This window comes from Petaurus breviceps, unplaced genomic scaffold (assembly GCF_028583685.1).
Source record: "Petaurus breviceps papuanus isolate PSGF00001 unplaced genomic scaffold, PetGlider_PUasm1.0 90633, whole genome shotgun sequence".
Taxonomy (NCBI): domain Eukaryota; kingdom Metazoa; phylum Chordata; class Mammalia; order Diprotodontia; family Petauridae; genus Petaurus; species Petaurus breviceps.
Window position 1 is genome coordinate 8,360,507 of NW_027187293.1, and position 23,189 is coordinate 8,383,695.

The 23,189-nt window shown below is 40.6% G+C and overlaps 1 protein-coding gene across 3 annotated transcripts in view; it reads right to left on the minus strand.

The window, feature by feature from the left end:
- The window catches only part of MTR (5-methyltetrahydrofolate-homocysteine methyltransferase), a 149,633-nt gene extending 131,531 nt beyond the window's left edge, over window positions 1-18,102 (minus strand). The window contains exons 1-3 of one of the 3 annotated variants that reach the window (XM_069064488.1): window positions 17,986-18,102; window positions 17,484-17,630; window positions 2,802-3,013 (exon numbers count right to left, since the gene is read on the minus strand). In XM_069064488.1, coding sequence (XP_068920589.1) covers window positions 2,802-3,013; window positions 17,484-17,517 — 246 coding nt within the window. In that variant the 5' untranslated portion in view covers window positions 17,518-17,630; window positions 17,986-18,102. The other 2 variants (XM_069064489.1, XM_069064487.1) reach the window with 2 other exon arrangements.
- Between the last annotated feature and the right edge of the window lie 5,087 nt (window positions 18,103-23,189).

Here is a 23,189-nt window from a genome sequence, read left to right on the forward strand (position 1 = left end):
CCAGATTAAGGAGAGAATAGTACAAGCAGCCAGGAAGAAACAATTTGAATATTGTGGAAACACAATCAGGATAACCCAGGATCTGGCAGCTTCTACACTGAGGGATAGAAGGGCTTGGAATATGATATTCTGGAGGTCAAAGGAGCTGGGATTAAAACCAAGAGTCACCTACCCAGCAAAACTGAGTATCATGTTTCAGGGGAAAATATGGTCAGTCAGTGGAATAGAGGACTTTCAAGCATTCTTGATGAAAAAACCAGAGTTGAATAGAAAATTTGACATTCAGATACAAGAAGCAAGAGATGCATGAGAAGGTAAACAAGGAAAAGAAATCATAAGGAACTTATCAAAGTTGAACTATAACGTTCCTACATGGAAAAACAATAATTGTAACTTATGAAACCTTTCTCAGTAGTTGAAGGGAATAGAAATATATATATATATATATATATATATGTCTATATATGAGGGTATATGGGCATATGAATACATATGTGAATGTGTGTATACATGTTTACAGGTATATATAGATAGAGGGCACAGGACCAATGTAACAGGAAGGGATGATACTTAAAAGGTGAAATTAAGAGGTGAGGGAGGAATATAATGAGAGGAGATGGGGAAAGACAGAATGGGGTAAACTATCTCATATAGAAGAGGCAAGGGGAAATGGTTACAATGGAGGGGAAGAATAGGAAGGCAAAAGGGAATGGGTCAACCTTATTCCCATTGAATTTGGATTGGGGAGGGAATGAAATACACACTAAATAGTGTATCTCACCCTCCAGGAGAGTAGGGGGGGAAGGGGATGAGAGGGGGGATGATGGAAGGGAGGGCAGGCTGGGGGGGAGGGAAGTTGGAAGCACTCACTTTTGAAAAGGGACGAGATCAAAGTAGAGAACAGAACAAGTGGGAGGTGGGATAGGAGGGAGGGAAATATAGTCAGTCTTCTACAATGTATCTACTATGTTATTGTTTTGCATTAGCCACACATGTACAATCTATACTGAACTGCTTATCTTCCCAGTAAGGGTGGGTGACAAGGGAGGAAGGGAATGAATCTGGAATTCAAAGTTTTCAAATCAAATATTTAAATATATATATGTATGTGTGTGTGTGTGTGTGTGTGTGTATATATATATATATATATATATATATATATATATATATATACCATTATTAATACCATCTTACATGTAATTGGGAAATAAGATATACAGGCACTGGGGCATAGAGATCCACTGGAAAAGTCTAAAGGGGTATAGGAGAAAATATGGGAGGGAGCAGATTGGAGGAGGGGATATCCTGTGGGACTGCTATTTTGTGGCAGTGGGTAGGAGAAAAATGGGGAGAAAATTTGTAACTCAAAATCTGGCAGAAATGAATGATGTAAATCAGAAGTTAATAAAGCATTTGAGAAATAAAAGTAATTTAAAAAATAAAATAAAAAGTATTTGCTGAATTTCACTGGAGTCTATGTTCCCATTCTAAGTGAGGGTTGATGAAGAGAATTGTGTTCCTGCTTTCTTGGTTTTCCTACACTAAAGGTCCTTCTACATTCTGCCAGTACAAAGCCACCTCTAACCTATCCCCTTAGTCCTTGCAGATATCATCCAGTTGCTGAATTATCTTCAAGAAGATAAAGGCTGAGAATTATTCTGTATCTAAAGGACCTTTTTCCTTAGCTGAGCAATAACATGACTCTTCTCTAAAAGAAAAACTTTCTCACTGCAAAAGTAAATTCAGTCCCTCTGAATTATGCCCAAAGGTACAAGGACATATTCAATGACCCTAAAATCCCTTCTAGTCCTGAGTCAACAAAATGTCTTATACAAACTCCAAAAAATGCCATTTTAAAAAATAATAATGAAATAAAAAATGGAAAATGCCTAGAACCAACCTCTTGAGATAAATTTTATATGATTTCTAAGAACTGGCTTTTATTCCCTAGGGGTTCCATGTAGGCAGGGATTCTGCCTTTTTATATTCCTTTCATGGTTTAGTATATATGGTTCCAAGTAAGAGAGATACTCAATGACAAACTACCCTGCAGCTATAGTGATCATGACCCATCAATCCCATCTCTACAAAATCTATCAAATCTATCCCCTTGATTTTCTTCCCATGACAACCACCCAAGGGGTAGGCCTTTATTTATTGCTTCATGATAATTTTTCTCACGTCTACCCTCTATCCTTCATACTACTACCAGGATAATCTTACTTGTGCAAAGACCTAATCAGTCAATTAGCTAGTTCTCTGCTCAAAAACTTTTAATGGTTCCCTACATACAATGTTCCCAAGTAAAGCTCAAATTCATCTACTAGGGACTAAAGAGCCTCCAGGACTTGGGCCATGCTCACCTTATGTAACTCAATGTTTTTAATCACTCTCCTCCATCCACTCTACACTCCAGCCAATGTGGACACACAATGCATACACAAAGACCTCCAAGTCTTTGTTCAGACTATCCCTTCTGCTTGCAATGCCCTCTCTCTCCTTTTTCTCTGTTAATTCCTAAATATCCTTAAAAACCCTATTCAAATGAGTCTTACTACAGAAAGTCATCCCTGATCTCCTAGTTAGTAATGAACTTTATATATAACTTTTGTAACTGCCTAATGCACATGTATAATATTGTACGTGTTGGCTACCCATGAAAGAATCTTAATGGCCTATTATACCCTAAGTTCCCAAAAGGCAGGGACCATATCTTATCTCCATTTTTCCCCCCCGATGCCTATTACAATACTCTGAAGAGAATAAGTAAAAGACATTTACTGAACTGTACTGTACAATACCTTATGGATCTTGCAAATGATATCAGGTCGAGTTATACTTAAGAGATCATTGTTGCCTTTCAAAGGCTTGGCATGGTTTTTCAAGTCCTGTCCTCTGAAATCCTCTTCACTCAAAGTATACCGTTGAATCATGGTCCCCATACCGCCATCCAACACCATGATCCTCTCCTGCAAAATAGCTTCAATATCATTCTTCAGGATTTTTTTTCCTGCTTTAAAAAAAAAAAAGATGAATAATTAAAATCAAACAATTCATTTTAAAAAATAAAGGCATGCTCTCCCCAAAAAGTTGGGGAGGAAGCCAGTTTATAGTAGAAAAACATCAAAGAATTAAGTTCATAGATGCTATAAGCCATAACTATACTGCATCAAAAAAGATGAACAATGATATACTTTATAAAATGCTTTCATAAAATTATAACAATGTCTAACCATAATAAAACATTTTGAATAGTACCATAATCATTATCTAGGCTCTTATATAATGATACTCCTGGAAGCTATTATTGCTCCCATTTCAAAGCAAAGTCAAATGGGCAGAGTTTTCAAGGCCAAATAGCAAATAGGAAGCTTCAATGTCACTTTAGCTTCCAAGAATTACCAGTGGACAGTAGTACCCCCACATCAGGCTTAGAACTACCCTCTGTTTCCCACTTCTGTTGTGCAATTAAATCCCCCAAAAAATAGAAGGCAGGATTAACAAAAGTAATTACAATATACCATTAATACAAATCAATCATTTCATTAGTAGTAATAATAATGATAATGAAAAATTACATCCCCATACATTTTTAGCTAAAAAAAGTAGTTTTTTTTTTTCTACCCATGCAATAGATCACAAAGTACCAAAAAAGCCAGACAGTGCGGTTGTCTATGCAAAGGAATGACGAAAAGACAGGCAGAAGGTTCTGGATCCCCAAGCCTTTATACTGTCAGTCTCCAAATACTCAAGATTTAGCCATCAACACAAGACAGTTTCACAGTCCAAGAAAGAGTACACATAGACAGAATGAACAACCGCAATAAATAGCTACCAAAGAAATCTCATTCTCAGCACTTCATCCATGACACTCCCATTGTTGGCATCCCTCAAGGCTCCCTCCTGGGCCCTCTTCACTTTTATCTCCATCTTCTCTCAGCTGGTGACCTTCATCAGCTCTCATGAATTCAATCATCACTTCTATACAGACTGATTCCCAGATCTTTACCTCCAACCCTAGTCCCTTTTCTGAGTGCCAATCCCATGCTGGTTCCTAGCTACTGTTCCCTATCTCCTCTCTCTTTCCTGGTCGACCCCTTGAGAGGCATGCTTCATTCACTGCCTTCTCTTCCCTTCCTCTCACTCTCTTCTTAATCTGCTGTCTTGCTTCCAAACTCATCAATCAACTGAAACTGCCATCCAAAATTACCAGTGATCTTTCAATTTCCAAATCTAATGGATTTTTCTCAATCCTCTCTGCAGTCTCTCACACTCCTGAACTCTCTTCTCCTTAGTACTCTCTTCTCTATGGGATTTCATGGCACTGCTCTCTCCTGGTTTTCCTCCTACCTTTCAGACTCCCCTTTTTAGTCTCCTCTACTGGATCTTAATGCAGGTCTGCTCACAACCAGCAGGTATCCCCCAAGACTCTGTCATGGGTCCCTTTCCCTTCTTCTAGACCATTTTGCTTGGTGATCTCTTCAGATCTCATGGATTTAACTATCTTTTCTAGGTGGATGATTCTCAGATCTATTTGTTTAATCCTAACCTTTCTCTTGACCTCCATTTTCACATTTCCACATTACCCATTTCAAACTGAATGTCCCATAAACATCTTCAACTCAACAGGTCTAAAACAAAACTCATTACTTTTCTCCCCAAGCCTTCTCCTCTTTCTAATTTTCTTATCATTGTCAAGAGAGCCACCATACTTTCAGTCATCCATACTCAAAACCTTGGTTTGTCCTCAACTCCTCATTCTCTTTCAACTCTCCACATCCCATCTGTCATGAAACCTTGCCATTTCTATCTTCCTAACATATCTCATATATGCTTCCCTCTCCTGACACTGCAACCACCCAGGCATGTACCCTTATACCCTCACCTCTGGTCTATTTCAGTAGCCTACTGGTTGGTCCCCCTGCCTTAAGTCTCTCCATACCAGACCATCTGCTATTCAGCTGTCAAGATTATCACTCTGAGTGCAGGTGTGGCAATGTAACACCATCCCATCCTCTCCATTATACCACCATACTCTCAGTCACCCAGGCAGGAAACCTAAATGTTGATCTCAACTCTTTCCTCACTTGTATTCCTCCATATCCAATTAGATATCAATTTCTATTGATTCTACCTTTCCCAATATCTCACATATACACCTCTTCCTCCTCTGACACTGCTGTCACCACCACAGTACTACCTAACACCTGGACTACTGCAATAGCCTGCTGGGTGGTTTCCCTGCCTCTAGTCCCCCCTCCACTTAGCTGTCAAAGTGATCTTACTAAAGCATAGATATGCCCATATCACCCCCTATTCAGTAAACTCCATTGGTTTCCTATTATCACCAGGATGAAATATAAAAAATCCTGTTGTCTTTTAAAGCCTTTCATAACCTGGCACCTTATTAACTGGTCAATCTTCTTACATAACATTTCTCCTGCCAACTATCTCCCATGCCTTGACCTCTCTCCCTCCTCATCTCCAACTACTGGTTCCTTTGACTTCTTTCAAATCTCTACCTAAGTCCCACCTTCTGCAAGAAGGCTTTTCTAGTTCCCCTTAACTCTAGTACAGGGTGGGGAACCTGTGGCCTCAAAGCCACATGTGACCTCCTAGATCCTGAAGTGCAGCCTTCTGACTGAATCCAAATTTTATAGAACAATTGAAATTTGCATTCAGTCAAGAGGCCGCACTTAAGGACCTAGAAGTCCACATGCGGCTTTGAGGTCACAGGTTCCCCACCCTGCACTAGTGCCTTTCCTGAGATTATCAACAATTTATCCTGTGCCTATGTGCACGCCCAGCATGTGTGTGCATGTGTGTGTATGCATATGTACAGATAGACAGATGTTTGCATCTTTTGTTCCCCCATCAGACTGTGAGTTCCTTGAGAAGAAACTTTTTTTACTTTTCATTCCCCTAGTGTCTAGCACATAGTAGGCACTTAATAAATGCTTACTGACTTTTAAAATTCAACATACTCAAAACTAATCATGTTCTCTTTTCCCCTAAAACCTCCCCCATCTTCCAAATTTCCCTATTTATGCTGAAAGTACTACAATCCTTGTAGTGACTTAAATCTGAAATCTCAGTATTACCCCAGACTCCTCCCTCTCCCTCACCCCACATATCCAGTATTGCCCAATCCTAACAGTCTACCTTTACAATATCTTTCATACATGACTCCTTCTTTCTACTCATATAGCATCACTTTATTTCAAGCCCTCAGTTTCCTGCCTAGATTATGGTAATCAGCTCCTAACTGGTTGTCCTGCCTCAAACAGCTACCCACTCCAGGTCATCTAACACACTGCTACTAGAAATAATTTTCCTTAAGTATAGATCTGGTCACGTGACTCCAATACTCAAAAGTCAACTCCTGTGGCTCCCTACTGCCTCTAGGATAAAACAGAAACTCTTCTGATTAGCTGTGAAGGGGAAAGATCAGCTGGCACCTGAGGAGGCCAAAAGGGTCAAAGGGGGAGATACCCCAGAAACTGCCATGGGGGTGGGACCGGAGGCTGAAAGCTAAGTAGGTGTCACCTCAGGGGGAGGGGCCTCAGAGAGACCCAGGGCTGGGACCAGAGCAGGGGTCAATGAGGTAGAGGGGGCCAGGGGAAGAGATGCAGGGCAGGAAAGGGAAGGTGAATGAGGCAGGAAATGAGGGGTGGGCTAGAGGAAAAGGGAAGGAAAACCAAGGGGAAAAGGGGTGGCCAAAGGGGGAGGGACAATGGGAAGCAAGGGGGTTGGTAGAGATTGGGGTGGGGACAGGAGCTGCTGAGGCAGAGAAAGGGGGAGCCAAAGCCCTGAGGACCATAAGGGGTCATCTAAAATGTCCAGTTGACCCCCACTGCCCCTTTGTAGGGCAGCTCTAGCTACGAGCATCTTACAGTCTTTTCTGAGAATAGGGTTCCAAGAGAGCTCAACAAAGGCCATCATGTAGGAAATTTCTATCCATTTTCCTTCCAGGTAACAGTATAACTGCAAGAAGAGTATTGTTTTGTAAACTCCCCAAAATGGGTCACATTTTGTGGTCCTCTAGGTGATACTGAGGTTTAAACAGCGTTGCAAAAGAATACTAGCTTTTTCTTTTAAAGTTCTTTAAAGAAACTAAATATTTCCTAATTTTGTAAAAGACAACCCAAAGGTGAATTTTGGGGAACTGAAAAGAACTGACCCATTGTAGGCATGGGGGCTGGAAGCCCCTCCTAATTCTCTGGCACCAAAAGAACCCAAAGAATTAGGCATACACTTCCATATAGGGCATCTGTCCTTGTCCTCCATGCTTCAGACAATGTGCCTAGGTCCATGGCCTCGAAAATAACCACTGGACCAAGAACCTGAGAGTGTCAAGCTGAGTGTGAGACAACCTTCTAACTGTCTGACCTAATGAGACCTGAGAGGTCAGGCCCGAAAAGCACCTCCAAAGTGCTTGGAGGGTGAGAAAGGGATAGGCTTACATAACTTCCAGTATTGGCTGAAGAACTTGAGATTAGCTATTTTCCCGGTCAGGGAGCCAAAAATGTTGAGATTTAAGGGTGCTCAGGACCCTAAAATACTGACACACAAGGTCCTTCCTGAATGAATTCAACTCAAGCCTTCTTTCAGCCAAAGTTTATTAAAAATCCACCATATGGCCAGACTTAAGAAATCTCACCATTGGCTAGACTCTTAAAGAAATCTGAGTCTTTATGATGCTTGTATTGACAAGCAGGTCAAATCGAATCTGAGGACCTTCATGGAGGCAAGACAGATCTTATATACAAGACTGAGGGAGGGATATAGTTCAAGTAGTCTGGGGTAACTAGAGGAAGGGTTTAGGGTTTTGATGGGAGTGGCCAGTAGCTGAGGTAACTAGAGGTCAGACACCAGGAACCAAGAAAATGGGATTTTGATGGGATCAAGGGTGGGAAGTACCCTTGAAATGATCTGGAGATAATAGACTATGAAGAGCTAGGTTAGGTTAAAGGTAACAGATTTGGGCATGAAAAGTCAGATCAAGTGAGAAGATTCAAGGAGAGTTCAAGGTGGGGTTTTCCAAGGCCTATGGACTAATGGGACTCAAATTCTTTTGGCCTAAGGGGTAAAGGTCTCAGCTTGGGCCTGTACCCAGTAAGGACTGGGTACAGTGATGAAACATGCTGACAAAAAGGAGATCAAGGCAGGGTACTGATGACACATAGGTCTGGATATAAACAACTGAGGAATTTGTTTTAATTATGCATATTTGTTATAAATGTTTTGTTTCTTTTTTTCTAATAGGGAAATGATTAAAAATAAATGCTTGTTAATTTTTTTTTAAAATGTTTAAAAATAGATTTGACATATTTAAAAGCTCCATTCACATACTACCTTCTATGTGAACCTTTTTTTAATCCCCACATTTTTGAGCTCTCTCCTTCCAGAAGTTATTATGTGTTTAATGACCATTATATGGGTCAGCATAGCTGATGCAGTGGTTAGAGGGCTGGGCCTTGAGTCAGGAAGACCTGGCCTCTAACACTAGCTGGGTGAACCTGAATAAGTCATTTAACCCCATTTGCCTCAGTTTCCTCATCCATAAAATGAGCTGGAAAAGGAAATGGTAAACCATTCCAGTATCTTTGCCAAGAAAATCCCAAATGGGGTTACAAAGAGTTGAGTGGGACTGAAACAACTCAAAAACAATAAGACAACTGTATATTTTATGCAAACATATATTTTATCCCAACAAAATGAGCTCTTTGAGGGCAGAGACTGTTCTTCACTCTTCTTCTTTATCTAGTACATTGTCTTACAGTAAGAACTTATTATGTTTGTTGAAATGTGAGTTTTATTTATTTACATAATTATTGCTCTAGAACTATTTTAGAATATATTTAAATTAACTATTAGAGTTAGGAAACACAGAATTTAAGATAATGATGTAAAAAATAACAAATTAAGACTCCAAAAAACTGATTAACAAAGCATAATTCCCTCCCTTAGGCAGAGTTGTTAGATTAAAGGTACAGAATTGGCAATACTTACTTGCATACATGGCCAAAGTATACATTGATTTTCACTGACTGTACACAATGGGAGGGCGACCTAGGCTAACAACCCAATCCATCTTTTAACATATAGGGAAACTGAGTCCCAGATAGTTGAGGTGACTTGTCCAAAGTCACAAGGAGCAGAACCCAAATCTGAACACAGGTTCTCCAAATCCAAATCCAGGTCTCTTTCTACTTCATTACAGTATCATTTCCATCGTCTCTTGACCATGAGTTTATATTCAAAAGGGTAATACAATTCCCTCACAAGACATTACTGTAGTTTTCCCCATGGGCTATGCATTTTAATACCCAGAAAAGTTTACTACTATCTTAAAACTTGGGGAGATCTCCTCAGATAGTCACTCTTTCATGCTGCTTATTTAAAAAAAAGTTTTTAGAAAGGCAGTTAATAAGACTCATCTCTGCACAACTGCTCATGGGCTTCACTGGGTACATTTCCCATAAGGAGATACACCTGCTTATCCCCATCTTTTGTTGTCTGTCTCTAAGCCAAAACATTCTACCCCAGCAACAAAAATCACACTGGTTAACTGATTCACTACACATGTGGAAATGTCAAAAATTCTAAATTCAAAACTACTGACACCCATGGGTTCCCTATTAACATTAATAATCCTCTTAAAGAGTTCTAATAATCAATCTGTTAATAAATTTATTACACACCAGGATATAAAGGCAAGACAGCCCCTGTTCTTAAGGAGCTCATAATCCAATAAGGGAGATATGTAAAAAATAATGTACAAACAAGATATAAATAAGATAAATTGGAAACAATTGAGAGGGAAAGCACTAGAATTAAGAGAAATCCAAAAGGGTTTCTTGTAGAAGGTGGGATTTTAAAATGTCACAGAAACCAGAAGGTAGAGATGAGAGAGCGCATTCTAGGCAGGGAGGAATCAGTGAGTAAAAATAGCTTGCTCCAGAACAGCAAGGAGGCCAGTGCCACTATCATACAATACATGGCAGGGCATAAGAAGAACAAAAAGATGGGAGGGAAGGCGTTATAAAGGGCTTTAAATGCTGATAAGAAGATATTACATGTGATCCTGGAGGTAATAGTGAGCCAATGGAGTTTATTAAGAGGATTACATGGCCAGACCTAAATTGCAGGAAGAACATTTTGACAGTTGAGTGGAGGACAGTGGACTTGAATGGGGAAAAATGTGGTAGTAAAGTCAATCAGTAGGCTCTCTCTTAAGTCCAGGCATAAGATGCTGGAAGCCTGCACCATCATCTTATATAATAATAGATTAATTAGGTATGATTTCCCTTTGTAGAAACTAGATGGCCTTTGTTTTAACAGGGTATATATATTACTATCACAGAATTCTACCTATTTCCCTGTATTCACTTTAATAAACATTTAAGGATCATTTAAGGGTTAAGAACAGCACTAGGTACAGAGGACGATACAAAGGTAAAGAGGATACCTCATTTTGACCATAATGCAAAAGATTAAAATAGAGGAGTATTAAATGATACAGCCTAGTGCAAGATGGGCAGTGCTGGACCTGACAGTGAACAAAATAGGTTCAAGTCCCACCTCTGACATTTATTAGCTGTGTCATAGGCAAGTCACTTAACCAATCTGTCCCTCACTTTTCTCATGTGTGGAATGGGGATAAGAATATCTGTAGTACTCTCCTCTCAGGGTTTTTGTGAGGCCCAAAAAAGTCTATAAGGAAAGTATTCTGTAAACTTTAAGGCACAATATAAATATCGGTTATTATTATTGTCCTAAGTTCCTACAGAACCCTCTAGAAATTTTAGGTATGTAAGTCAACTTAGCAATTTGGCCCTGAGGTTATTTATAATGTTACAAGTTACACAGTCTGGTTAATGTTTTCACAATGGTTCTCTTCACTTCTTCTCCCCTGCCCCCACAATGTCTGAGAAGTTGTTGCTACAAAGTACCAGTGACTTAGAGGATCCTAGAATTAAGAGTTAGAAAGAAGGGGTGGCAGGTGGCTCAGTAAGAGTGCCAGCCCCAGAGTTGGGATGACCTGGGATCAAATCCGGGCTCAGATACTTAGCACCACACCCAGAAATAACTGGCCATGTAACCTTGAGCAAGCTACTTAACCCCGATTGCTTTAAAAAAAAAAAGTATATATTTGGGGTGGCTAGGTGGCACAGTGAATAGAGCAACGGCCCTGGAGTCAGGAGGACCTGAGTTCAAATCCAGCCTCCGACATTTAAAACTTACTAGCCATGTGACCTTGGGCAAGTCACTTAATCCCAATTGCCCTGCATCCCCCCCTCCAAAAAAAAAAAAGCTAAAAAAAAATTTTTTTTAAAAGTTAGAAAAAACCCATAGAGGCCTTCTAGTTCAACTCCTTCATTATAGGAGCAGCTCACCAGATGCCATATTGGATAGAGAACTGGGCCTGGAGTCAGGAAGACCTGAGCTCAAATCCAGCCTCAGACACTTACTAGCTATACAACCCTGAGCAAGTCACTTAACCTCTGGCTGCCTCAGTTCCCCCATCTATAAAATGGGGATAATAATAGCATCTATCTCCTAAGATTGTTGTAAGGATCAAATGAGGTAATAGCACAGTGCCTGACACAACACTGTAGGTGCTATGTAAATGTTACCTGTTATGAAACTGAGGCCCAGAAGGGTTAAGTTTGTTACCCCAAATCACATAGCTACTAAATGGCAGAGTCAGAATTCAAACCCAGGTTCTCTGGTTCCAAATGCAGGACTTTGTCCTCTATCAGTCCTGTCCACATCATCTACACGGAGTTTACTGATTAAGCCTGGAACACACAGCACATAAACCTTTATATCAATCTGCTTCTGTAGGGAGTGAGAATATAACTAAGGAACACCTTTTTCAGAAAGAAGACACAGGTATTATTCCAAGTGTCCTTTTTAATCTTCTGTACCACAAGCAAAGATGTTCTAGTTTGCTAATCTTTAGTATATACAGGACACCTGATGACTTGCTGACTTTGGAGGACACTGCCAGCCTTCTTGGAAGGCCCCTCTATTTTCTAGTCTGTACTTAATCTGACTCCCTTTTGGCCTTCCTGTTCTCGCATGGGCAATTTTCCACTAAAAAAAAAATAGATGTTGTTTTCCCTACAACACTCTTTCATTTTCCTAGTCAACTAAAAATGCCCAGACCTTGAGAAGGTCAAGTTGATCCTGCAGTTGAATACTCTGGAAACCAGGTTTCCATTTCTAGCTTTGGGATTAATCAGCTATGTTACTTTGAATATATCACTTAAAGCCTTGAAGCTTCACTTTCCTCATCTGTAGAGTGAGAATCTGAAGGGTAAATCCAATGATTGCTAAGGCCCCTTCCAAATCTAATTAGCATTAACTGACCACTAGGTGCCTGGCACTGTGCAAAGCACTTTACAAATATTATCTCATTTGATCCTAACAACAACCTGGGAGGTAGGTGCTAGTGTATTTCCTTTTTCCGCTGAAGAAACTGAGGCATGCTAGCAAGTGTTACAGGGCACAAAGGTCTTCCTGACTCCAGGCCCAAATTGTTACCAGTGGGGCCACCCACTGCTGCCAAATTTAGACAGGTAAAGTAAAATAGGGGAGGAGGAGGACTGAATGTGGGGAAGGACATTGTCCTAAATGCCAGAAGTTTGGGATACTGAGACTTTGAAAAAAATGCCTCCATTTCTCTGCCTCCGGAGGAATTCTCAACTCCTTATGGTCTCACGTCTAACCCTTGCACCCCCTCACCAGAATAAAACTGAGCTAAGGTTAACAATAACCTTTTTATTGCTAAATCTGATGACCTTTCTCAGTCTTCTTCCTTCCTCACCTAGGGATATCAGTGAGGTAGTACAGTGGCTAGTGTTGGACTTATAGCCAGGGAGCCCTAAGTTTAAATCCTCATTTAATCATTTACTAGGTATTTGAACCTGGGCAAACTAATCAAACTTCTCAGGCTTCAAGTTTCCTACAGCACAGCATGCAGATAATAATAGCCCCTACTTCACTCGTTGCTGCAAGGGTCAATAGAAATAACATGTAAAGGGCTCTGCAAACCTTAAAAGCCCTAGAAAAAGCCTAGCTATTTATACCCTCTCTAGATCACCCACCCCTTCGTTGTGGATACTTGTCTCCTCCTTGGGTTTCTGTCCTGGTTCTCTTCTGGCCTATTAGATCCTTCTCAGTCTCCTCTGATGGTTCATTAACCACCTAAAAAGGAGATGGGAACTGGAAATTAACCCAGTAAGGAGATCAGTAAATCTTGAGAGGGCAAGATAATATGGAAGGAGAGTAGAAAGAAGAGTAGTGGTCTCTAAGTCTGGCTAAGCCTCAGCAAATTGGGGCCTTTTTATAGCAACTTAGTAAAAAAATTAAAAAATGAATCACAGGTCCATTGGTTTCAAAATCCATGTCTCCAAATCCATTTATTTAAAATAAGACAGTATTTATATAGTACTTTAAGGTTTACAGAGTGTTTTACATACATACAACAACCTTGTGAGATGGGTGCTATATGAACCCCATTTTACAAATGTGGAAATTGGCAATTAAAAGGGGTAAAATGACCCATCCCACACAGCTGGAAAGTGTCTGAGGCAAGATTCTAACTCAGATTTTCCTGACCCCAAGCGCCTGAATTTGAATTCTAGAAAGGAAGATTACTAAATAATCTCTATTAACTTCTTTTGTTCCATCCTTTAATTCAATTCAGTAAACATCTATTAAGTCACTATGAACTGTCTGTTCGGGGAAAACAAGGATTGTTAAAAATCTTTCAAGAAGTTTACATTTTACATTTTATTTAATAATAGTAGCTGACATTTAAACAACACTTTTTACAATATGACAATACAATATTTACAATATTCCTCTGGAGAAAAGTGAAAGGAGCAGGGAACAAATGTTTATATAGTACCTACTATGTGCTACAATCTCAGATATGTAAATGATACTACACTGATGGCAGAAAGTAGAAAAAATTAAGAAGCCTCATGATGAGAACAAAAGGGGAGAATGTAAAAGCTGACTTGAAGATTAACCTCAAAGAAATTAAGATGTTGGAAAATGGTCCCCCATCACTCCCTGGCAAACAGAGGAAGAAAAAAATGGAAGCAGTGTCAGTTAATATTCTTGCATATGGCAACTGCAGCCATGAAATTAAAACTCTTGCTCCTTGGAAGGAGCAAATTGGGACAATGTATTAAAAAGCAGAAACATCACCCTGCCAAAAAAGATGCACATGATTAAAGATATGGTTTTTCCAGTAGCAATGTATGGTTTGGGGAGTTAGTTATACTATAAGGAAAGCTGAACACCATAGAATCAACACTTTTGAACTGTAGTGCTGGAGATTTTTGAGACTCCCTTGGACAGCAAGGAGAATGAATCAGTTAATATTTATTTAATTCAGGCTATTTACTGAAGCTGAAGCTTAAATACTTAGGCCACATAACAAGAAGATAGGACTCACTGGAAAAGACCCTGATGTTGGAAAAAATTAAAGGCAAAAGGAAAAGCGGAACGTAAAGGAAGAGATGGATAGATAGTGTTATGGAAACATTAAACATGAACCGGGAGAAAGTTGAGATAGCAGATGTCTGAAGGACGTGGCGTACTATGTCCATGGAGTTACAAAATGTGACTGAACAACAACTAGATAGGCACTGCCAAGTACTTTACAAATATTATCTCATTTGATCCCTATAACAACCCTAAAAGGTAGGTGTTATCACTCCTCATTTTACAGATAAGGAAGCTGAGGCAAACAGAGGTTAAGTGACTTGCTAAGGATCACACAGCTAGGAAGTGTGAGGCCAAATTTGAACTTAGATCTTCCTAACTCCAAGTCCAGAGCTCTATCCACTGTGCCATCTATGCTGCCTCTGAAGGGAGCAGTTACAGCTATTATTACACCTACTTTACAGATGAGAAGGGAAAGTGAATTGCCCATGTGTATCACAAGGTTGACAACTGTCTGGTGCTGGGTAGGAACCAGGAAGTTACTGATTCCATGACGACTCTGGGTCATCATGCCAATCCCAACAACCAGAAAAGCTACTGTCATTTTCTCCCATTCACTTTCTCTGTAGTCTTTTTTTTGGTTTTTTTTCTTATTTTTTTTCTTCAATTACATGTAAAAACAATTTTTAATATTTATTGTTGGGTTTTTTTAGTTTTGAGTTCCAAATTCTATCTCTCCTTTCCTTTCCCCCTCCCTGAGAGTGTATGCAACCTGGTATTACATGTGCAATTGCATAAAAAATTCCCATATTAGTCATTTTGTGTAGGAAGACTGAAGGAAAGAAGGGAAGAAGGGAGGGAAAAATAGCACACTTCAGTCTGTATTCAAACATCAATTCTTTCTCTACAAGTGGATAGCATTTTTGATCATGAGTCCTTAGAAGCTGTCTTTGAGTCCAATTGTCATTCACCATTCTTCATAAGTACAATATTGCTGTTACTGCATACAATGTCCTCTTGGTTCTACTCACTACACTTAGTATCAGTTCACTTACGTCTTTCCAGGCATTTCTGAAATCATCCTGCTAGTCATTTCTTACAGAACAATAATATTCTATCACAATCATATACCACAGCTTGTTTAGCCATTCCTCAATTGATGGACATCCCTTTGATTTCCAATTCTTAGTCACCACAAAAAGAGCTGCTATAAGTATTTTTATAAAAATAGTTCTATTATATTTTTTTTAAATCTCTTTGGGATGAAGGCCTAGCTGTGGTATTGCTGGATCAAAGAGTCTGAATGGTTTTATAGCCCTTTAGGCATAGTTCCTAATTGCTCTCCAGAATGTCTGAATTGGTTCACAACTCCACCAACAATGCTTTAATGTCCCAATTTTCCCACAACCTCTCCAACCTTTATCATTTCCCTTTTTTGCCATATTAGTCAATCTGATAGGTGTGAGGTCATACCTTAGTTGTTTTAATTTGCATTGCTCTAATCAATAGCGACTTACAGCATTTTTTGTATGATTATAGACAGCTTTGATTTCTTTGTCTAAAAACTGCCTGTTCAGGGGCGGCCAAGTAGCACAGTGAGTAAGAGCACCGGCTCCAGTGTCAGATTGACCTGGGGATCGAACCCCGGCCTCAGACACTTAGCACCCACCCAGAAACACCTGGCTGTGTAACCTTGAGCAAGTTACTTAACCCTGATTGCTTAAAAAAAAAAACTGCCTGTTCATGTCTTTCGACCATTTATTAATTGGGGAATGGCTTGTATTCGTATAAATTTGACTCAGTTCTCTACATATATGAGACCTTTATCAGAGATACTTGCTATAAATTTTTTTCCCGGTTTTCTACTTTCCTTCAAACTATATCCTTCAAACTATCATTGTATTGGTTTTGTTTGTGCAAAAACTTTTTTAATCTTATATAATAAAATTATTCATTTTATGTTTTGGATTGCCTTAATTTTGTTTGGTCCTAAATTCTTCCCTTATCTCTAAATCTGATAAGTAAACTATTCCATCTGTCCAGATCACCATGTCTTAAGGCATGAGCAGGAACTCACAGTACCTTCCTCATTACTCCTCTCTAAGCACATACAATGTCCACAGTTTGAACCACTTAAAATTTCATTATATAACTTCAGTAGCTAGATCTCATTTCCCACCCACTTATTTCTACCCCAAATGCTAATATTTCCAAACACAGAACTACTAAACAATCGAAGAAGAAATTTATACCCGGAGGAAATTAGAATTTGTTTGGCTCAACCTGATTAGAATAACAAAGACTTAAGTTTAATGTTGCTGAAAATAGGGTGCTCCAAGTCTTATTGCTGTTTTAAACAGTTTCAAAACTCACTAATAAGTTTCGGAACACCCTGAATAAAACTTTGAGGTTTGCAAAGCACTTTACAAATATTATCTCATTTTTAGCCTGAAAACAATGCAACTCAAAAATGTATTAAGCACCTACTATGTGCCAGGTACAGAATTACATAACCATGTAAGACAGTACATTATAAGCCCCACGTCCTGTCTGAGGTCGAAATTGAACTCGGGTCTTGCTAACTCCTGGCTCCAATCAACTATCCCAGGCTTAACCTAGCTGAGTCTGCGGCCAGCTCCCTGTACCTCTCCCTGGTCACCCTTCCTGAAGCATCTTCCTTCTGCCTCCGGAATTAGAATAAAGCAGAGTAAGTGCCCAAATCAACAAATCTGTTTTCCCTAAGGACAGGCTCTAGTTCTCCCAGCAGCCTTTCCGAAGTTTCAGAGTTTGTGGAAGGGAGGTGAAAGAAAAATGAGGCTAAGAAAATGTAGGACCTAGGCAACACCACCACCCTAAAAAAAATAGTCATTGTCAAAATGCGGCCACCAGGGGCCCACGCCCAGGCTGACTCTAGGGGGCGCTCTGCCCAGTCCCGGAACGTTCCAAATCTTTGAGACGACGCATGAAAGAGGCGAGCGCCAACGAACACAAGCGGGCGCCTGCTCGCTCGCAATTACCCGGGGACTGCAGCTCTTCCAGAGTAGGTGGCATGATGCGCACTCTGCTGCTCCTTGGGGCACAGACACAAAGGAAGGCGGAAGAGCGGGAAGCGACGACTGTCCCCAGACGGGGCAGATGCTGGGGCTAGCAAACCACGGGAGGGTCTGGAAGAGAGGAAGCATAAACACAGGCTTAATCCCCCTTTTCAAAAGGCCTGCGGTGCCAAAGAGGCAGAGTTCCCCGCCCCCTCCGCCTTAAGTCTCGCCTGCCTTGGCCAAGTCTTACCGGGCCCCGGGCTGCCCAAGATATCAACGTCCTATAACGGGAGGAACAGGGGCTAGCGGCCAGGGAGAAGGGCGGGGCAGCCCGCCCAAGGGTTGGTCCGCCCTGGGCGGCTCCTGCACCCACGTGCAGGAGGGAGAAAGCACTTCCTAGCTCTTCCCCCGCAGCTCCGCGACGCTCGAGGGCGCAGACTGGAGCGCTAAATACACCGAGTAGGCGGGCACCTTTGTAGCTTACCGGCGGAAATCGAAGTCGCCTGGAGCTTCGCGCATTTCCCCTCCCTCTCACCCACCCCCAGTCCCGTCCTATTGGATTCCAACGGCAAGCAAACCTCTGAAAGAGAAAAAGCCCGCCCCCATTCCTCTGTGATTGGTCTTTTGCGTGATGTCTCACGTATTGGCTCACTGTAAGCCAGTCGATAATAAGCCGAGCGCCCATCGGATTTCTGGGAAATGTAGTTCACTAAAACTCACAGAGAGGCCTCGCTTCCCTTATCTGCTTGGGATCTGACCCGAGCGTTTTTTTCAGTTCTGTTTGTTGTCACCGGCTAGCAAGGGTGTGTTGGAGCTGGCTTGAACCTGCTCCCGAGAGCCGATTGTTAAGTGTAAAAATATGTAGACCTTGGAAATCAGAGCTGGATGTATAGTTCTGTTGATTATCTAGACTTAAAGTTTTGAAGAAAATGTTAATAATTCAGATTTAATTTAAAGTAGTGTCTTAGGTGTATTTTTGTTGTTTAAATTTTCAATTTAAGTATTTAGACCTTGAAAGTTGGGAAAGGCAATCCAGGGTAGTTTTGTTCATTGTCCATAAAAAAGTGATAGAGAAAAATGCTAATATTACAGACCCTGGGCAAGCCCCCTTAACCCTGTTTGCCTCAGTTTTTTCGTCTGTAAAATGACCTGGAGAAAGAAAAAAAATAAACTCCAGTAAAGAGTAGGACACAACTGAATAACAACAATAAACTTAAAAGTATGTCTTAAGTACATTTTTGGAAAGGAGAAGTAGTTGTTAAACATTTACTAGCATGTAAGCCCATATTTTAAAAAAGTCTTTTCTTATACATCAGTTTTTCTTTCTCTTCCCTTTCCCCAGCAGCCAAAATTACTAGAAGCAGAGGGTGCTATTTCCAAAATGGGATTTGGTTTTAAAATTAACTAGCACCTGGTTAGCAAAAAAAAAAAAATTGGTAGTTAAAAGTATTATAAAATTGGGAGGGACCTTTAAAAGTCATGTATTCCAAATCCCTCACTGTACAGCTGAAGAGACTCAGGTTCTCAGGGACTGTCATTTTTCCATAGTTAAACAAGTAGTACCATTGAAGCCCAGAGCCCCTTTCCACTGTATCCACGAGGATTTATTAATCTGTTCTGTAACAGGCACAGTGCTAGGCACTGGAGATTCCAAGGCAAAAGTGAAAGAATTCCTCACTTCAAGGAGCTGACATTTTAACTAGGTAGACAACATATGCAAATATGTAGGTATACATAAAACAGAAGCAAGGATTCCTTTCTGGAAAGGCATTAGCAACCTGGGGTGGGAGGGGGAGGGGGAGGACCAGGAAAATCTTCATGAAGAAGTGAATGAAAAACGTAAAAACATTTAAATGCTTAATATATGCCAAGCACTGTGCTAAACTTTAGGGATGCATAAAATCTCCCCCACTCCAAGTCAGACACTCTATATACTGAGCCACCTCATTGCCTAAATTCCCCAGGTTATTTTCTGTGGTCTAGATGCTAAATCGGACTAAAAGATGGGCAGGATAGAACATGAAACATGGCTGGAGCCAGGTAGATAAGTAGGTAGATATTGTGAGCCAAAGAAAGGAAACCAGAGGTTTGAAGAAGCAGATGTGGGGCAGTAATACATTACCATCTCCTTTGCTGGATCTTAATTCAGGTGGAAACCATTCATGTTGGGTGTCCCCCAGGGCTCTTTTCCTGGAACCTCTTCTCTTTTCCTTCCATACTAATTCACCTGAGGATCTCATCAGGTCATCTTCCTCTCTACTATTGCCATGGGCATTCTCCTAATAAATTATCATCTCTAAGCAGATGATTCTCAGATCTACTTACCTAGCCTTGATCTCTCTCCTAACAATCACATCATCTGTCTAGCCCAAGAGAGGACCACAATAGCTAGCCAACTGGAGGACAGAATGACCAGAATGTTTAACACCTAATTCCTTAACAAACTCCTCCTGCCTTTTTAATATTAATGATATTCCTCTATTCTATGGAAATTTCTGTTGTGTAATTGCATCTTTACCCTATAAAAAATCTATCTTGCTTTCTTTAAAGCTGCTGGTTCCTCTTGGAAATTAGCCTGCTTCATGAGAGGCGTCAATCTCAATAAATGCCTATACTTGGATTAGAGGTGGTCTGACTCTGAATTCTTTGAGACGGTTCCACCACAACACATCATGAAATCCCAACAGTTTTTGGCATCCCTGGGTTTAAACCGCAACAATTAGAGGCAAGAACAGATATAAACATATATAAGGAACATGTATGACTAAAACACATGTGGAGGGAAAACTCCTATCTCTAATACTTCACAGACGCCAAAATCCTTTGGTAATGTCCAGTCTATTGCTCTTCAGTCCCATAGTCCTCATGAGAATCATTGTCTCTGCTAGACATTGCTTCCTGCTGATGCTGGTGATGAGCTGGCACTCATTATTTTTCTCCCCTGGTTGTTCCTAGTTAATGGAAGGCCCAGTTCCACGGGACATGAGGTTGTAGAATATGCTTCCACCTTTGGACTTCAGCTGGAATTCTTGGCCAGGAAAAGTTGCCACTGCCATACTCTTACAATTTAAAGTCCTACAACTCTTTTTGAAAACAGAAGCCCTTAACATGCTAATAGAAGCTGGGCAGGGAGGATGAGAGGAGCCTTCCAGTTTATTTCACAGCCTTAATTAGAAGACACCTATTGGGCCACTCTCTAGTAGCTACTCACCTCAGTTTTTTAAATTTTTTTTGCTGTTCCCTGGCCCTTTGTGCCTTGGGTCTCAGGTTAAGCCTCTGTTTCATAGGGCTGATAAATCTTTTCAACTGCCTGTGCATTTCCTATAGCTAAACCATACCATGCTGTGGCATCATGCCAATAAAGGGCTGAGAAAGATGTAGGATAAAGGACTGCCTTTATTGTGTGACCCTGGGGAAATCACTTAACCTCTCAGTGTACCAGGCCACTCTCTTAAGAATATAAGTTGCAAGATGGTGTTGATCTAAAACAAGATTTAAAATAAGGTAGTGCATTAAACCAGATAAACTGAGTTGTGTTTAACACATGATGGTGGGGTTTCCTTACTAAGGTTTGCTATGTGAATGAAATCACAAAAAGAGTCAATCCATATAGAGAATCCCTTATTGCCTCTGAGAAAAAATACAAACTTCTTTGTTTAATATTGAAAACTTTTTCCAATCTGGCTACAACCTATTATTCTAGACTAATTTCAATTAGTCAGTCAACATTTATTAAGCACATACTATATGCCAGGCACTGTGCTAAGGACTAGGGCTACAAAAGGAGGCAACAGATGTCCCCTACACTCAAGGAGCTTGTAATATAATGGGGGAGATAACATGCAAACAAATATATACAAAGCAAACTCTACCTGGGATAAATAGGAAATAATTAAAAGAGGGAAAGCACTGAAATTAAGAGGGGTTAGGGAAGGCTCCTTGTAGAAGATGGGATTTTAATTGAGACTTAAAGGAAGCCAGGGAGGTCAGTATTTGGAACAGAGGAGGGAGAGTATTCCAGGCCTGGGGGATGCCAGAAACAATGCCCTGAGCCAAGAGATGGAATGTCGTATTCATGAAATAGCCATTGTCATTGCATCAAAGAATACATATGGGGGACTAAGATGCAATAAGACTGAAAGGATAGGAGGGGGCTAAAGAGCATTTTACATTTGCTCCTGGAGGCAATAGGAAGCCACTGGAGTTTATTGGGTATAAGGGTGATATGATTGGACCTGTGTTTTAGGAAAATCACCTTAGTGACTGAATGGAGAATGGTTTACTTCCCCCTCCCCTAACCTCCTTGCTCTTCCTCATACACAGCAAGCATTCCATTTTCTACCTCAATTCATCTTCTGTACAGATTGCCCCTTATCTGGCATGCTCTCCTTACCTCTCCCTCTTCAGATCCAAAGGTGCCTTCATGGCTTAGGAGGAGTGCCACTGCCTTCATGAGGCCTTAACACTCCCTACCTCCTAGACACTCCTTCTCCTGCCAAAAAAACCAAACTTTGTATTTATCACATATGTATTTTGATTTACTTATCTATATGCTTATTGTTTCTGTCCCTCCTCCACCCCCAATAGATTGTAGGCTTCTCCAGGGCGAGCAGTGACCACCTAGGCCATGCATGACACAAGCTGTTCGTTTGCTCAGTTGTATCTGATTCTGTGACCCTGTGGACCATAGCATGCTAATGCTGACCATGAAGTTTTCTTGGCAAATATACTAGAGTGATTTACCATTTCCTTCTTCAGTGGATTAAAGCAAACAGAAGTTAAAAGACTTGCCCAGGGTCACACAGCTAGTAAATGTCCAAAGCTGGATCTGAACTCAGGTCTTTCTGACTCCAGACCCATCTCTCTAACACCTAGCTGCTTCAAATGACACAAAGTAGGTGTTTAATACTTCTTGAATTGAATACTCTAATGAAATTCCTTTGCCCTTCAAAATTTTGTCTAGCAATCAACTTTCCTTAAAGGAACTATATTAAATCAGGTTTGGGTTTTTTTTTTTTAATCTGAGGAAAGATAAAAAGCAAAATGACATCTAAAACAAGATTTAAAATAAGGTGATGCATTAAGCCAGATGAACTGAGTTGCTGTGTTTAACACATATGAAAGTACTTTGAAAAGCATAAAGCACTATCTAGGGGTAGGGAACCTGTGGCCTTCTAGGTCCTCAAGATTTGTTCTGTGAGGGGCGGCCAGGTAGCACAGTGAGTAAGAGCACCGGCCCCAGTGTCGGGATGACCTGGGGAATTGAATCCGGGCTCAGATACTTAGCATCCACCCAGAAACACCTGGCTGTGTAACCTTGAGCAAGTTACTTAACCCCAATTGCTTAAAAAAAAAAAAGATTTGTTCTGTGAAACTTGGATTCAGTCAAAGGGCCACTCTTGAGGACCTAGAGGGCCAGGTGTGGCCTTGAGGCCAAAGGTTCCCCACCCCTATATACTAATGTAAAGTCTATGATATAAATGCAATAATACTCTGCTGTATTGCTACTACTACAAAAATCAGTGTGGTAAAGTGAATAGAGTCAAGATGACCTGAGTTGAAGTCCCACCAGTGATACATACTGCTTGTGTGAGCCTGGGGAAGTCACCTTTCTGGGCATCAGGCAATTCTTAAGACTGTAATTTAAAGAATAGTTGCTACTCTGCCTTGTATCTTAGGGAGAAGTCA